The following is a 17183-nucleotide window of genomic DNA, read 5'->3' on the forward strand; positions in this document are numbered from 1 at the left end:
AAGACCTCCTTGGGAGCTTCTCTAGGCCCGCCTTTGTCCTGCTGCCTTTCCAGGCCACCCCTGACTGTCTTGGCTTTGATTCCCAGGTGGGCACAGGCACCTGGTGATCTGGATTGTCAAGGGTCAGCCCAGTACTCGTGTCCAGTCTTGGCATGACCACCCTCCACCCCTTCCTGGAGCCCTGAGTTGGGGGCAGGGGCAGGCTGAGGCTGGCCTGGAGCTCCTGGTTAATTTTCCTGGCCGCGATCGATCCAGCAGCTTCTCCAGTCTATTAGCAGTCGCAAGTGAAGATATCCCCCATCGCGAGCCCTGACCTGAGACAGGGAGGGATCCATAGCAATTTGTTCAAACAGAGGAAAGCGGTTCTCTCTGATTTGTATTCCTATTTATTCCAGGCAGGAAGGGGGTCAGGGTGGGAGGGTGAACCCTGGCCAGGTCCCTGCAGCCTCCCATCCAGCCAGGGTGGCAGTTGGTACCCCCATAGTTCCTGGGGACTAGGGGTGGGGTAGGGCCCAGTGGGGGCCTGGAAGGAAGCCTGCCAGCCTTCCCAGCAGGCCCTGCTTGGCTGGAGGGCTCAGTTGTGGATTTGGTTTTCATAAAACACAAAGCCGCCTGCTCGGAGCCTCACTCCCCGGCACTGGGGCCTGTGCCAGGCGTGCGCTCACCCGCTGTGCCTGTGCCAGGATGGGGGCTGGGCTGGGATCAAACGACAGTGGCCCCAGCTGGGCCTAGCAGGGGTCCTATTTTTCCCCCTGGCCAGCCGTGCAAGACAGAGTTGTGAGGCTCAGAGAGGAGTGGGCACCATTGTAAACCCTAGGCAAGGTGCAGAGTCCCAGGGGGGTTCTGGGATTCTGTGCGCCCACATGGTTCCCGTCCTGAGCAAAGGGGTTCACTGGTGTCCTAACCAGGGAGTCTCTTTCCAGCACCTACAATTGTGCCTGGCTGACATTTATTAAGCACCTAATGTTTTCTGGGCACTGGGCCAAGGTTGTGAAGTGTCCAGGCTGTAGGGGTGTCCTCCCCACATGCCTCAGTTTCCTCATAATTGCTCCTCTTACCCTTCCTTGCACATGCTTTGTCACCCTCACCTGTTCCTGCCAGGCCTCACTCCCCCTGAGTGCTGCTGCTTCCTCTAAGCTGAGGGGGTCCCTACTGACCGAGGGCCTCAGGGCTGGGCCTGTGCAGCCCTTCTTCCAGAGGTACCCCACAGACAGGCTGCTTGCCTGGGGCCCATCATTCTCTCTTTCTTCAGGGTGCAGTCCTCACAGAGGTGGTGCCATGGCAACTGGAGAGGAGGCTGCTGGGAAGGGTCTGCCTGTGGTCCTGTGACTCTGGCTCTCCACCTTTCCCTTCCCTCTGCCTGGCGCCCCCAGGGAGAGGAGGAACCTGAGACTTCACACCGAGGTGTCAGCGACTGGCAGCTCTGAGGTCAGCTGTGCACATGACTTGCCAGGCTCCATGACACCACCAGGGTCTAATTTCAGAACCACATAACTAAATATATCAAAACTGATGAGCAATTGTGCATGCAGCTGGGGTGGGATGGGGATGAAGTGTAGGGAGGCAGTGTGGCCTAGAGGGTCGGAGCAGAGGTTTGAGTTCTGCCTCTTACCATGCTCTGGCGGTATGAACTTGGGTAGGTTTTGCCCTGTGCCTCAGTTTCCCCACCCATAAGACAGGGCTAGTCATAGCCACAGAGGGCTGTGGAATGAGGTACGCGTGCAAACCTGTTCTCAGCCATGGCACCCTGGAACACGGGCCGTCAGTGAGCGGGGCCCTTGGGAGAAGGCCTGGCTCAGGAAACTGTCACTGTGCACAGGCAAGTGATGCAACCCTAGGGGAATGGGGGAATGAGGCAGAGACAGGCCCTGGCAGGAGGAGGAGGTGGAAGGAGTCCAGCTCTCCTCCCATCATCCTTTGCGGAAGTTCATAACCAGCACACTCCTCTCAGCTGCCTTCCAGTGTGTTCCATGCTGGCCTGCCCAGCCCCCCCCCCCCACTGTCCATTCCAGACCTCACCATCCTGCCAAAAGGCAGCCCCTCCCTGCTCCCACATCCCCTGGTGCTTCCTAATGGCTCTGACATTCTGCCCCCCACTGTGGCTGAACTGTGATCCAACTGGCTCCCCCATCCCCAAGTCCTTCACTCCCCCCGCCCCAACTTACTGGATTTCAAGTCATCCACACATTGTTCAGAGGTACAGCATTATAATCGGATCCCACAGTGCAGCCACTTACGTGGTTTCTAAAATTTTAGCCAAAAAGGGAGAGAAACCCTTCAATGATGGAGAAAAAAAAAATAATAAAAGAATACTTGAGCAGGAGGGAAGGTATTGCATTTCCTGGTTTATAAATACACCTGATGCCAAAGAAAATAGGCTTCCTGACTTGACACTTGGAAAAAGATTGGTCATCCCTGTCAGGGACTTAATATGATCCTCCTCCAAGAAACAGAATGAAAAGTGACTACTTAATATGCTAGGCATCCGTGAGTGTTTTGAGGGTCTGCCAAGTGAGGGAGGGATTGAGGATGATGGAGATGGGGGCAGGCGTGCTGTCTTAAGTGGGGTGGTCAGGGAAGGCCTCTCAGAAGACAGTTGAATAAGGTGCTAGAGCAAGAGCTGGAGACCTGGGGAAGAGCCATCCAGGTCGGGGGAACAGCAAGTGCAAAGATCCTGGGGTAGGAGTGGACTTGACCTGCTGGAAGAATGACAGAGAGCAGTGTAGCTGGAGTGGGCAGGAGGGCAACATGAATTGGGGAGAGGAGAGATGGCAGAGAACAAGGCAAGTTCTTGGAAAAGCATTGCTTTTTCACTCCAATGAGATGAGCGCTACAGCAGGGTTTTAGGCAGAGGAGGGACAGGATCCCTGTCTGCTGGTGCAGAACAGGCTGTACTAGGCAAGGGAGGGTGGAGGGTGGACCTGTCAGGAGGCTGCTGGAACAACCCAGAAGGACTAGGGTGGCATGTGGGGGGGGGGCAGGGAAGGGCTGGGTCAGGATCCGTCCCAATAGTACAGCCAATGGGGCTCACTGATGGGTTGGGTGTGGGGTACTGAAGAATCAGAGGTCATGGGTGACTCCCAGATTTCTGGTTGACAATTGGTCAGCAGGAGACAGTGTGCGCCACTAACGTGGGTGTGGGATGAGGGGCGGCTCCCAGGGGGCAGTAAGAGTTGGTGCCAGAGGTCGATGGCTGGAGAGGGACATGGAGCTCTTGCTTCTCTGCTTCTTGGTTTGTGAACCCCAGAGCTGATGCACCTGTGGCCCCCAGGTAGGGCAAAGGCCTGGCCTGCAGGCCTGGTCACTCCGTGTGCAGCGGCCTTTAGAAGATTCAGGCCTGGAGGCTGCAGTCCTACCCCCCCCCCCCCCGCAGGTGGGCCAGTGTTTCCTAGGACTTGCAGCTCCACTGGGACCTGACAGGGGTCAGGGGTGGAGAACAGACTGCTTCCTGGCAGTGGGAGGACCCCACCATGTTCCCTCCTCCTTTCCCTCCTGTCTTGGGGACAAAGGCCGAAAGATTGATTTTGCTTTCAGGGTTGTTATTGTTATTGTTATTATTATCCACTTAAACAACTTCATAGGAAAAAGGCAACCCCAACCATAAAACATGAACCATTCATTCTAAATTCCATGCCCACACCTGTCGATATATTTTTACATAGCAGTAAACAGTGGTCCGTTCTGCTCTCTTGGCTGACTTTATCTCCTACACACGTCTCTTGCTATTGACTGAGCCCTCAGACCTGTCACTTTAATGGCCTCAGAGCACCCCCTGCATTGATGTGCCTGGTTTGGGTCACCATTTCTCCGCTGCTGCTGGCATCTGGGTAGGCGCCAAGTTCCCTTTCTTTTAAATAGCTCAGCTGTGAATATAAGGATGTGAATGACATTTTTTCCTTTTAAATTATTTCCTTGGGGCCTAGTCCCACAAAGTGAGCTTGCCTAATAGGTCATAGGATAGAAACGTTTTTTTTAATGGTCTCATTTTGCACGGTCAGCCAGGGCTACAGAAAGTGTGAGCTGGAGGCATTGTGCACAGGCCTGCTACATGGATTTTTTTTTTTTTTTTTTGTGGTACTGGGGTTTGAACTCAGGGCCTCACACTTGCTAGACAGGTACTATACCACTTGAGCCAAACACCCAGCCCTTTTTGCTTTAGCTTGTTTTTCAGATAGGGTCCTGTGCTTTTTGCTGGGGCTGGCCTCAGACTGTGATCCTCCTGTCGATGCCTTCCTGTTAGCTGGGACGACAGGCATGTGCCACCACACCTGGCTCCTGCCCTGGTTTCACAGGTGCAGTGTGATGTTCTTTTGACTTCCAATTTTCACTTCCTGAAGCCATGTTTGGGTCTTTCAACACCTAATAACAATAAGAGCTGATCTGTGCGGAACTTTACAGTTTGCACAGCACATTGGTGTATGTCATCTCACTAAGTAAGACACTGTGAGCCTAATATTATTAGTCTCTGTTTTACACAGGGAAATGGGAGGTTAGTCAAGCCAGGAGCTGCCACAGAGCCGCTACACAACTCCTGTGGGTAGGACCACCACACGGGAAGGACTCCCACCCACCTACCACCATCCCATTCTCATCTGAGGGCTTGGGGACCCCAGATGCCCATTTCAGCCCAAACCCAGTGCCTCAGCCCTGCTGGCTCCTCAGAGTCCCCTGGGGGCAGCCTATTCTAGAGCCCATGCTGAACCCTGTGTCAGGGTTGGGGGTCAGCTGCATGGGGATCAGATGGAGCCTTATGTACTCCTTTGCTCCACTGAGCTATGGGGTTGGGGAACTTCAAGATCTCCTGGCTTCTGCAAAGCCATTGCTGTCTCTGTTCCCTGGCCTGAGCCTGGCCAGGGCTCTGCATTCTGGGCTGGGGACCTAGATGCCAGCCCATCAGGAGGCACCCTACTCCTAGCCCTGTGCCTCAGGCTCCTAGAGACAGTGCCTCTCAGGAGGGTATGGTCTCCACGTTGGATTAGGTGGGACTCGTCAGGGAGGATGTGCCCTGAGTATGAGTCTGGTCCATTCCAATGCCTTCCATCCACCTTTCTAGAGCATCTGCTAGGCGGCTTGCATTTTGCTTGGTGACATTCCAGTCCTACTGTGTTTAATGTTCACAACAGGGAGCACTTTTGTACCCACTTTACAGTTGGGAAACTGAGGCTCTGAACTAGAGCATTAAAAGATTTGCCTCATACTGCTGTAGCAATATGGATGGGAACCCCACCCCCAGGCCTATGTCTCCTCCAGGGGTCTCCTTCTGGGCTGAAGTCATGGGTGTGCTCTGAGGGCAGGGTCCAGGCAGGGAGAACTTGAGGGGGGAATGGCTGGAACTCCATTCCATATGAATGACCCTATGATCGTGGGCCCTACATCTCTGGGCCAGGAAGACACATGTGCTGGTTCCTGGAGCCATTCTCTCATCGTCCTGGATATCCTCATGGGGAAATCTCTCCCCAGCAGTTACCACTTTTAGCCCACCTCCATGTTCTGGTCTCAGATTACAAACTTTCATCCTCCTTCCACAGTGCACCTCATTCAGTTTTCCATTTTCCTCTTGCGGGACATTAGAAAATGTTTTCAAAGGGTCCTTGGCTGTATTATCAAGTGGAAATGGAGCCACAATGTATGGAGCACCTTCCAGGTACTCACCCTGCTCTACACTCAACTCACATCACCTTGATCAACCCTCACAACAACCTGGAAATGAACCCTCACAACTCGGAAGTTGTTCTCTGGGAGCTTGAGATAGACTGCTGTTCTTATCCTGCAGATAAAGAAACTGAGGGTCAGAGAAGTCAAGACTTGCATAAGGTCACCTGGTCATTCAATAGCAGAGAGACTCCTTCCCATCATGCCTAACCATCGGCAGTCCCCACAGACTAGCCTCCTTCCAAGCACTGCCCACTTGAGCCCTGGGCCTTTCTGCTTTCTCTTCCATGATGGCCTCCTTGTGCTGGCTACAGCTGCTTTTTATCCTCCTCATCCACTGTTGATCCTGGCATCCTGGGGCTCACCAGTGAGAAAGGTCCTTTACAATGTCCCTCAGGGGACCTGAGAGTCCTCATTTAGAGGGCTTCCTGGTGCCTCTAAATACTGGGTCTAGACATCCCAGCATTCCATAAGTGGGCATGCAGGCCAGACCTCTACTGAGCTGCAGACAACGAACATTTTGTGGATGCCCCCTGGCCCTTCTACACCTGTGTGCCTTCCATGAGACCCAGAGGTGGGTACAGTGGTCCCAAACATTCCCAGAGGTTGGGCTGCAGATGGACTAGGCACCACGTTTAGCAGAGAGGGTTGATAAGAAGGACAATTCCAGAAGTGTCAGGCCCTGCAAACAGCAGCGGGCTGTGCATCTGAGAATGAAAGCTGAGCTCGTTTTCCTACTCAGTTGCTGTGGGAGGGTGGCAGGCTACATGATCATCCTTTGAGCTCTGGCTGCTTGCCATGTTCAGTGACAGCACCCTTGTACCCAGAGATCAGAGATCCATGCACTTGGGGTGGAGACGGATTTTTTGCAGTCAAAGGGGAGGTTGGGTGAACATGGGATTGGTTTTGATGAGCACAAAGGCCTTGGAAGGTGGAGCTGACTTTACCCTGGTCTGGGGCAGGGCAGGGCAGAGGCTCCTCTGCGACCAGGCTGATGTCTTACGTGGCTCTTCCTCCTAGCATGGAGGGCAGAGGTTTCATATAAAAGATGCTCATGAAATGCGATAGAACAAATTGATGAATCCATGACAAATTAAAAGGTGATTGTGTGCACCCTCTGAGGGCTTGGGAGCACAGGAAGGGAGAGGGAGAATGGAGAGAGGGTGAACTTGAACTTGGGGCTAACAACCTGAGAAAGAATGACCAGAAATGGGCTGGCCAAAAATCTACTGTTTCTCCTGAAGATAGCCTGCATTAGGGGAGGCCAGAGAAGATGTGCGTGTGTGGAGAGGTCAAACTAGTTTTCTGAGCACTGACCTGGAACATCCCCCTCAGCCCCTCCCAGACTCACAGAGCTCCCAACAATTCCCCTGGCCCACACCCAACTGCTGGCGGATACAGGACAGGATTCAGCCAGCTGTGTAGACACCTGGGCAGAGCAACCCCTCTGCAGAGAGCACAGGAGGGCAAGGTTGATGGCTCTGGGCCATAGGAGGAACACAGAGCATCACTCCTGGCAGAAGGAAGCCAGGCAGAGCAGGCTGGCACCTGCCAGGGGAAAGTCTTCCCCAGCCCCTGGCCGCCATTCTCTGAGCAGCTAATTAAAAGAGAAAAGCCTGTTAATATTTCAGCACTGTTAACTTCGCTAAATTATTAAGTGTCCATTTACATTACATGCATAAAAGGATCAATAAACATGTGCGTACCAGGAGCTGGGAGAGCAGAAGGTGTCACAGGGAGGGATGGTTAGCTTCTAAGGGTGAGGCATGGGACTGACGTGAGCAGCGATGTGGAGACTGGGTCCTGAGCCCTGTGTCCTGGACACTGTGCCAGGCACCCAGGAGGTGGAAATGAGAGGGAGTTAGCACAGAAGTTGGGAGTGAGGTGGACCAGGGTATGGGGGGGGCGCGTTCTTGAGCAACTTAATCTTGCTGAGCTCAGCTTTCTCTGTGAAAACTGGGCACAATATGGACTTGTTATATGATAGGCACAAAGCACTCAGCACAGTGGTGTACACACTCGATAAATGGTAGTGTGAGCGTTGTGTTAGATTGTTAGAGTGGGGCATGGGGAGACCTGGACATACACAGGTCTTTAGCTCTCAGCAGTCGCCATCTTTTTTTGGGGGTGCTGGGGATTGAACCTAGCACATTTTAAGTATATGCCCTATCTCTGAGCTATACCTCCATCCCCTCAGCAGACATCATTTTTATTCCAGCCCTTCTACACTGTCTCCCTCCCTCCCTTCCTTCCACCCTCCCTTCCTCCCTTCCACCCTCCCTTCTTTTGTCCCTCCTTTCCTTCTTCCCCTTCCCTCCCTTCCTTCCCCTCCCTCCCTTTCTTCCCTCTCTTTTTGTGCTGGGAATCAAACCCAGAGCCTAGACCACCTGAGCTACCTCCTTATCCCCGCGATCAGCCTCCTTAAGGGTGGGGTGGGCGGGGCGCCGGGAGGCAGGCCGGGGGCGGGGCTGTGCTGCCGCCGCGCATTGGCTGCGCTGCCTGTCAGTCCTGGCTCCGGCTCCGGCTCCGGCTCTGGCGCCTGGGTTAGCAGCCGGGGAGTAAGACCCCAGCGATGCAGCGCTGCTGAAATCCGCTAAGTTCAGCGGGAAGGCTCTTCGGAACTCAGTGCGGGTTGGGATTTGCCTTTTTGAGTCCCTGGGGGTCTGTAGTACGAGTGAGCTGATCGGGCAGAAGCTTCCCTCACTACGACACTGCTCCCTGGGTGACATCTCTCCTGCCACTTGGCTGTCCCCAAGCAAGCGGCCGAGGCAGGGACGATCCCATGCCTGTTAAGCTTTAGCGCAGCCTCAAGATGCTAGGAGGTGTTCTGTGAAGAAAGGGTTTAGTGTCAAATTTATTTATTTTTTGGCGACACTGGGGTTTGGACTCAGGGCTTCACGCTTGCTAGGCAGGCGCTCTTACCACTTAAGCCACTCCGCCAGCCCATCCATAAATGGGGTGAAACGGAGTTGTGTGGGTATATTTACTGCAGGACTTATCAGAGCCTTTACCAATATGCTCCGTGCTGAGGTTCTCTGACAGAGAGGACAGTTAGCATTTTTATTCGACAGTAAAAAAACCTTCTGCCACAGACTATCAATGAACACTTGGCAGCACACAGATTGGGAGGTGCCATCTTCCTTTTTTATGGAGGTTTGGCAGCTGAACTCAGGAGACTGAAATAGGAAGTCTCAGCAGCGACAGAGAAACACACCTGGTTTCAAAATCCCATGCAATCTTCTTTCCACCAAAGTGTCTGGCAGAGGTGATCACATCCAACTGTCTCAGAAACTTCCAGGTGCCAGTTCCAAATGCAAACCCCAGGGCCCCCCTGCAGAGTCCAAGCTGGCAGGGTCCAGAAACCTGCCTTTTAACCAGCTCCCCTGGGGATGCAAGTGTGTGTGTGGGTTGTGTCCATGGAGGACTGTGACAGCGAATGGAGTCCCAAGGTGGCAGGCAGAAGGCCTGGGTTCCATCTAGCTCGGATATCTTGGTGAGTGACCTGGACAAGGCGCTTCCTTCCCTGCCCTTTCTGCCTCCTAGACTGAAGCAGGAGTTTGGACCCCGCGGTGTGTCCCCACAGAGGGCTTGGTAGGGTCTTTCTGAAAAGAAAGGACAGAACAGGAGTCAGTTACAGAATGACAGCATTTCACCCACGCACTGTTAAAACACTTCGTGAGTTTCCTTCTGCATCCTCAGGATCCCATTTGACAAATGGCAAGACTGAGGCGTATACAGTCTGCTGGAGCCCCATGCTCAGTGTGCTCTATGGAGTGGGGGCTCCAACCCTCTTCACACCCCCAGTTTTCCAGCCCCTCTGAAACCTTCAGCATGCATTCCAAACACATCATGAAATGTCACTAACTCCAGTTCTTCTGTCTCTGTAAAGCAGACTTCTCTCCCACTGTTCCTTGTCACACCCCTTTGTTTCAGAGTCATCACTGCACTCTCTGAAGCCATCCTGTCATTTCTGCTTCCTTGTGTGTCACCTGTCTCTCCAACAGGTGTTCTTGGGGAGCTGGCCTTGCCTGCTTTTCATCATCGTGTCTTCAGTGTCCAGCCCAGTGCCCAGCCCAGAGCCTTGGTTGTTAGACAGACTAGAGGGATGACATCATGAGTGTGGTGACACAGGCACTGGCCAAGCTGCTGCTACAGAGGCTCCCTGGGGTCAGAGCTGGAGGCTGTGGTGAAGGTGGGGCAGGACTTCTTTGGGGTTCAGGGTGAACAGCTTCGTTCACCCATTCTAGGAGTGAGCAGAGGGGAGGGGAGGCAACTCAGGGGTGATGGGCGATCTGAAATGCCAAGCAAGGGGAGACTTGGTGTGTTGGACTAGTGAGCACGGTTCCAGAAGGAAAGTCTACACCGGGCACCAAATCAGCAATGACCTGTGGATTCTCTCCAATAATGGTGACATGGATGTCATCAGAGGCGGGGGATAGAGGTGTAACTTAGTGTGTTAGTCACTTTTCGTCACTGTGACAAGCTACCAGAGAATACTGACTGAAAGAAGGGTTTATTTTGGTTCGTGGTTTTCAGTCCATGGTCAGCTGGCTCCATTGCTTTTAGGCTGTGGCAAGGCACAAACATCATGGCGGGGGAAAACTGCTCTCATAAGGCAGCTAGGAAGCAGAGAGGGAAGGAGGGATTGGAACAAGGTTACCCTTCAAATCATACCCCCCTCCAGTGTCCTAATTCCTCAACTAGGCCCTGAACTGCAGCCTCAGGCCTTCTACCTGCACCTCTCACAAAGCTGGGATTACAGACGTGTACCACCATGGCCGCCCGCACTCATGCTACTCTTTTGGACATATTAGGAAGAAAGTCATCCCCAATAACCCATTTAGCTAGGAACTCATCAATGGCCTAACTCATTGAGGAGCTGATGCCTTCATGACCCAAGCATCTCTCAACAGCGCCACCAGCTGGGGACCCAGCCTTAACACGGGAGCCTTTCGGGGACCACTCCATACCTAGACCAGAGCAGATCAGGTGAAATCTTAAGCAAATACGGGGGATGTATTTTTATATGTGTTCCACACACCATGTGTCCGGCATTCCCGGCCACCTTCCCTCAGTTCTCATGTGCCCTCCCCAGAGATAATGTCCCCGCCACCCGAGGCAGCCACCGGCAAGCTCTGTTACCAGAGCTCAGTCTCTCCGCTTTGGAATTTTGAAGAAATGAAATCATCGTTATGTATGCTTTTGTGTCTGGGTCCTGTCAAATTGTGCCTGGGAGGTTCAACACTGTGATCCATCGTAGTTCATTTTCTTCACTTCTGTGTGGTGGTCGGCTGTATAAACACACCTGCATTTCTTCACTGAGCTTCTCCTTTTTTAGGGGGGTGAGGGAAGGTAGGGATACTGGGTTTGGACTCAGGGCATCGCACTGCTAGGCAGACACTCTACTTCTGCAGCCACTCCCCCAGCCCTTTTTGCTTTAGTTTATTTTTCAGATAGGGTATGAAGCTAACTTTACCAGGAGGCCTTTGGACCATGGTCCTCCTACCTCTGCCTCCCAAGTAGCTGGGATTACAGGCATGTACCACCATGCCCAACCCTCACTCACACCATTCTTGCAGGTATATGGGTTGTGTCTGGGGTCACCCTTGAGTGTTCTTGCACCTATCCTGTGCTTATCTTATTACTCACGTCTATTGAGTGTGTTCCTGATTGTGGAACCATGGCAACACACTTGTTCAGCTTTCACAGATATGGCCAGAATTCCTCCAAAGTAGCCCACCATTTTAGAGTTGGACAGTCTTAATAGTCAACGTATCCAAAAGGAGTTGGATAATCTTAGAGATGTCATCCATGATGCCCGCCCTTGGTGCAGTCTCCAAGGAGGGCCAGGCCCACTTCCCTGGCTGTGACCTGAGATTGAAGCTTTCCAGCTCTGTTTCAGCCTCCTTATCAGTCACCAAAGTGTCTGTCATTACAACCCTGCCTTGCTGTGGGCAAGCCACAGTGTCCAAGATTACAGCTTATCTTCCATGGGAGCCCGTTACGCTGGTGTCTTCCAGGTGGAGAGGCGCCCCAGGCCTCCTGCAGACATGCACGTGGTCCCCTGGTCTTAACAGCACATGGCACACTCAGCGTCTCTTGGAGGTTGTCCCCTGATGAGATTTCCTGGGGACCCGGGCCACAGATCCCTATCTGGCCCACGTACAGTGATGTTCATGCATTGCACGGCAGAATGACAGTGTCAAACCCTGTCCCTAGAGTCTGGTGTGCATCTTATGCGGGGTCTATGTGCTGATCACAAAATTAATAGAAAGTGCAAGTTGAAAAAGAACTCAGAGATCATCAAATCTACTTTCCTCCCAGAGGTGGGGAAACCAGCTCAGAGAGGTGACTTTAGTCGTCCAAGGTCACACAGCTTGTTTCCTGACCACCAGCCCAGATTCATTCTTCTCTGGCAACCAGGCGGCAGGAGGGTCACCTGGACATTCAGCCTCTGGCTTGATGGCAGCTGCTACTGTTTGCAGAGACTCGCGTGGTTAAGTGTGACCTGGGTCACTCCCAGTGGCTGGCTCACAGTTGTTTTTCTTTTTGGTGGTACTGGGGTTTGAACTCAGGGCTAGTGCTTGTGAGGCAGGTAGGTGCTCCACCACTTGAGCTACAGTTCCAGCCCTTTTTGTTTTAGTAATTTTTCAGACAGGGCCTTACATTTTTTTGCCCAGGCTGGTCTGGACTACAGTCCTTCTACTTAGGCCTCCTGTGCAGCTGGGACCACAGGTGTGTTCCACCACCCAGCCTATCGATTGAAATGGGGCCTTTCTAACTTTTTGCCCAGGCTGACCCCAAACTGTGATCCTCTCAATCTCCACCTCCCAAGTAGCTGGGATTATAGGCATGAACCACTGTGCCTGGACCCCCTCCTTCCAAGGTTTCTTGGCCTGCTGCCAGGTTGCCTCTGGGGACCGTACTCTGTGGTCAGTATACATCTGTCCCTCAGTGTTGGTGGAAGGCTGTACTTGTGGTGTCTGTAGAACACACAACAGCTCTACAAGGCATTTTCCATTCATTGAGTCACGGAGTGGTAGGCCTAAAGATCCAGGATCCTGAACCTGACAGACACACAGGTCTGCTGCTTTGTTATTGCACGGAGGCAGTGATACACACTCCGACTTGGTATAGATGGTTGAGTGCCTGACAGTCCTGGAGGGCTTCCATATGGAAGTGACACATTTTCTGCATGGTGTGACCTTACCTCTGTGTGCATCTTCAGTACAGGGTTGCTGTTTGTGCCCCTGTGTCCTGCATGCCAGTGTCTGCTCTAGTTGACACTCTCTCCACCCTCACGCTCGCCACTCTCATCCGTGAGCTGGCAGGTGTGATGTTCGGGGCCTTCCTTCACTGTCTGGGACGGGCAGGGATGGTTTGTTATTAGGACAATGGGGCTGTGACCTTGGCTCTAAGACCATTTTCTCCCTGGGCCCTTCTAGCCATATCCTAGACTTGGTCCCCCACCCTGAGCACTGAGAGATGTTGGGGAGACCCACAGTCTCTCCAGAGCTCCCTCCTTCCCCCGTGAAAACTTCTGTCCCATGGGGGAGAAGCACCGGCTCAAGAATGAGAAAAAATGAGCAGGCCTTTGGAGAGAGGCGGGGAGGGAGGTGTCTTGAGATAAGATCTCTAAAAGCAGAGTCTGAACGGCTGGGGATGGGTTCAAGTGGTAGAGCGCCAGTCCCACCCAAATAGTAATAATAATAATAATAATAATAATAGCTGAGCCTGAGACAGGTGGGGTGGAGAGTTGAGGTGTAGGCCCGCGATTTGCTGAGCACATGCTCTCAGGAGAAACCCAGGAATAAGGGAGCAGCAGGTGAAGGTGAACCTGACGGGCTCAGGACGCTTAGCCCCGGCCCATCCCCAGGGGGCGCCCTAGAGCAGGAGCAGAGCCCTGCCACCGTCCTTGAGTGTGTGTGTGAGTGTGAGTGTGTGTGAGTGTGAGTGTGTGTGAGTGTGTGAGAGAGTGAGTGTGTGAGTATGAGTGTGTGAGAGTGAGTGTGTGTGACTGTGTGTGAGTGTGTGAGTGTGAGTGTGTGAGTGTGTGTGACTGTGAGTGAGTGTGTGAGTGTGTGTGAGTGTGAGTGTGTGTGAGTGTGTGAGTGTGAGTGTGTGTGTGAGTGTGTGTGAGTGTGAGTGTGTGAGTGAGTGAGTGTGTGAGAGAGTGTGCAAGAGAGTGTGTGTGAGTGTGTGAGTGTGAGTGAGTGTGCGAGAGAGTGTGTGTGAATGTGTGAGTGAGTGTGTGTGAGTGTGTGTGAGTGTGTGTGTGAGTGTGTGAGAGTGTGTGTGTGTGTGTGTGTGTGTTGCAGGATGGGTGACCTCCTAGGTGTTTCTGGGAAGGGGAGCCTGTGAGCCCTATCTACTGGGGATGCACCTGCCATGTTGGGAGCTCCTGGGGAGCCCAGGAGCATCCAAGGCTGGGGGCTTCAGGACAAGGCAGCTACTTGATGGACAGCCCCTCACCCACATCGGCTCACTGAAGGGCACAGATCTCTTACAGGCCTCAGGGGGTGTGGGGGGAAGATAAGATGCCGGTCCCTTCCCCCCAAGTCCCTGGGCTTTCTGGTTCTGGCCTGGGGGTCCTGGGAGGAGTCCTTCCTGTCTCAGTGGGGTGAGGCCTCAGAGGAATGGGTCACCTCCCCTCCCCCACCCCCACCCCCACTGAGAGGGCGACCCCAGCCCCGCTGACCTTGGAGCTGACCTTGGGGCATCTTTCTCACCAGCTCCAGCCCAAGCCCAGATCGTGCACGCGGGCCAGGCGTGCGTGGTGAAGGAGGACAATGTCAGCGAACGCGTCTACACCATTCGGGAGGGTGACACCCTGGTGCTGCAGTGCCTGGTCACCGGGCACCCACGACCCCAGGTAAGCCCTGCCCTGGCCTTGGCACCCTGTGTGGGACCAGAGCTGGGCAGGCCGAGGAGTGGGGACTCAGCCCCGCAGCCACAATCACATACCACAGGCCGTGGAAACTGCTGGAAAATGACCTCTGTGGGGAAGGGCTGGACGCTGGGCTCACCTGACACCCTGCCAGCTGTTCAGTTCCACTGCGTCCTCACATGTGCTCCCCCCCAGAGAGGGTGCACCTGTCAAGCCCCCTGCAGGGCCCTTTGTCCACTGTTTCTTTGTGGATCCTGTCATGGCTCCATTTTACAGCTGAGGAAATTGAGGACGCTGGGCAAACGCCCAAGATCACACAGCTCTTGTGAGAGTGCAAGCGGGATTTGAATCTAGCACCAGGGTCCTCCAGCTTGACACCCTGGCTCCCAGGGCATCTGCTTTTGAGATGGGGACTCCAGGAGTTACAGGCCACAGGAAAACAACCTCCACTTCCAGAGGCTGCTGGCAGGCGAGGTGCACACTCTGAAGGCTCAAAGACCTAAAGCAATTAGAAGGGAACAGAAGACAAGGATCTGGAAATGGCAGATGAGTTTTGTCACAGTCAAGTGCAGGGTTCGGAGCTGAGGAGGAGGTGGGAGGAGGAGGGCTGGAGGCTGCTGCAATTTGCTGGCAACTGGATTCTAGGATGGACTCTAAGATACAAATCCTTTTTTCCTGGATGATTTTGGGAGCAGGGATGGCGTTAGTAGGTTTGGCCTCGAGAACTCCTAAAGACTGTCAGCCTAAAGCAATGGCTGCTGGTGCTCCGTCTCCAGGGTGTGTTCACCAGTGACAACCTTGGTGCTGGATTTCGCTGGGTGTTGGTGTCAGGTGTGACCAGGGAACTGTGACTGGTCCTCCCTATAAGCCAGTGAGGCAGCTGCACCATCTCTCCCTCAAGCTGCACTGGACATCTGTGTGTGTGTGTCCACCCCACCTTAGGTGTCCCATATATGAGTCACTGGTGGCTTTGTGTCCGTGTATCTGTTTTTCTATTTCCATTAGTTATTTTTCAGATAGGATCTCCCTTATTTGCCTGGGGCCAGCCTCAGATCCTCCTGTTTATGGCTTCCCTGTAGCTGGGATGACAGGCATGACCCACCAGGCTTACATTATTAATTGAGATGGGGTCTCACTAACTTTCTGTCCAGTCTGGCCTTGAACCACAATCCTCCTGATATCCACCTCCAGAGTAGCTGGGATTACAGAGGTTCTATACCATGACCTGCCTTGACATTTCTTCCTTCTTTCCTTCTTTTTCTTTTGCTTTCTCCCTCCCTTCCTCCCTTCCTTTATCTCTTCCCTCCCTCCCTTCCTTCCTTCCTTTTCCTTTCTTTCTTTTGGCAGCACTGGGCTTTGAACTCAGGGCCTTGCTAGACAGGTGCCATACCACTTGGGCCACACCCCAGCCCTTTTTTGCTTTAGCTATTTTTTAGAAGTGTTTTATGCTTTTTGCCTAGGTCACCTCAGACCATGATCCTCCTGAGTAGCTGAGATTACAGGTATGCCCCACCACCTGTAAGTTTGTTGAGATGGGGGTCTCACTAAGTTTTTGCCTGGGCTGACCTCAAACTGTGATCCTCCTGATCTCCACCTCCTGAGTAGCTGGGATTATAGGCATGTGCCACCATGCCCCACCTAGAGACTTCATTTTTGAAGCCACTAGGCTCCCACTGTCAGGCTCATATCTGACTCTGCACCTTCTCCTTCCCACATCTAGCCAAACTCTGAGGCATTTGTTTTTATGTTCTGTGCATGCCCCACCCCCATTCATATTACCCTTCTAGATCAGATCTTCAGCCTTGCCCCTTGGAGCACTGCAATAGATTCTAAGCTGACCTCCCAGGCTCTTGTTTTCCCCCTCCAACTCACTCCCACACTGCTACTGGGACGTTCAGTCCAAGCCTACAACAGCTCCTCACTCCCTGCCCAGCAACCCCAGCGGGTCCCCATTATTTATAGCCCAGTCCACCTCCCAGGATGGACTTGTAGTTTTTCTAGGACGTGCCCCACCTGCCTCTCTCTCTTGTCTGCTCCCCACTGCTCTCCTCCTCTCACCTGGTGCTCCAGCCAGACATGCCACACGTCACCCCCAGGTCACTTGCTCATTCCTGTGTTCACCACTGCTGCTTTCCCTCTCTTCAAAGGCCTTCTTGTTTCTTTTCTGCTCATTTCGTCACAAGTATTTGTTGAGTCTGTCAATGGGTCTTGAGGAGGTGACTATTGCTCCTGTTCTCCTGGAGCATCCAGCCCAGAAGGGGAGCAAGGGAAAGGTCTCATGGTCACTTTGTGGCCAAGATGGAGAACTAAGGAGACATGGAGTTCCTCACTCTGAACAAGAAGCAAGAGCTGGTGTGGTGGTGCATGCCTGTAGTCCCAGCTACTCAGGAACTGGAGACAGGAGGATCATGAGTTCAAGGCCAGCCTTGCAAAGTTAGCAAGACCCTGTCTTAAAAGCAAAATAAAAACAAAAGGCTGAGAGTGTAACTCAAATGATAGAGTACTTTCCTGGTATGTACCCTGGGTTCGATCCCCAGCACTGCAAGAAAAATGAAGAAGAAGAAGAAGAAGAAGAAGAAGAAGCAGTGGGGACAACTGGGGTCAGAAATGCAGAGGGGATCTGCATGATGCTGAAACCACGAAC

General features: G+C 53.1%; 1 protein-coding gene across 2 annotated transcripts in view; it reads left to right on the forward strand.

The window, feature by feature from the left end:
* The window catches only part of Mdga1 (MAM domain containing glycosylphosphatidylinositol anchor 1), a 56854-nt gene that overhangs the window by 13132 nt on the left and 26539 nt on the right, over nucleotides 1-17183 (forward strand). For both annotated transcript variants that reach the window (XM_020175911.2, XM_074082286.1), the window contains exon 2: nucleotides 14385-14524. In XM_020175911.2, the coding sequence (XP_020031500.1) occupies nucleotides 14385-14524 (140 nt within the window). The remainder of the gene's footprint in view (nucleotides 1-14384; nucleotides 14525-17183) is intronic.

The sequence above is a fragment of the Castor canadensis genome, chromosome 8 (assembly GCF_047511655.1).
Source record: "Castor canadensis chromosome 8, mCasCan1.hap1v2, whole genome shotgun sequence".
Taxonomy (NCBI): domain Eukaryota; kingdom Metazoa; phylum Chordata; class Mammalia; order Rodentia; family Castoridae; genus Castor; species Castor canadensis.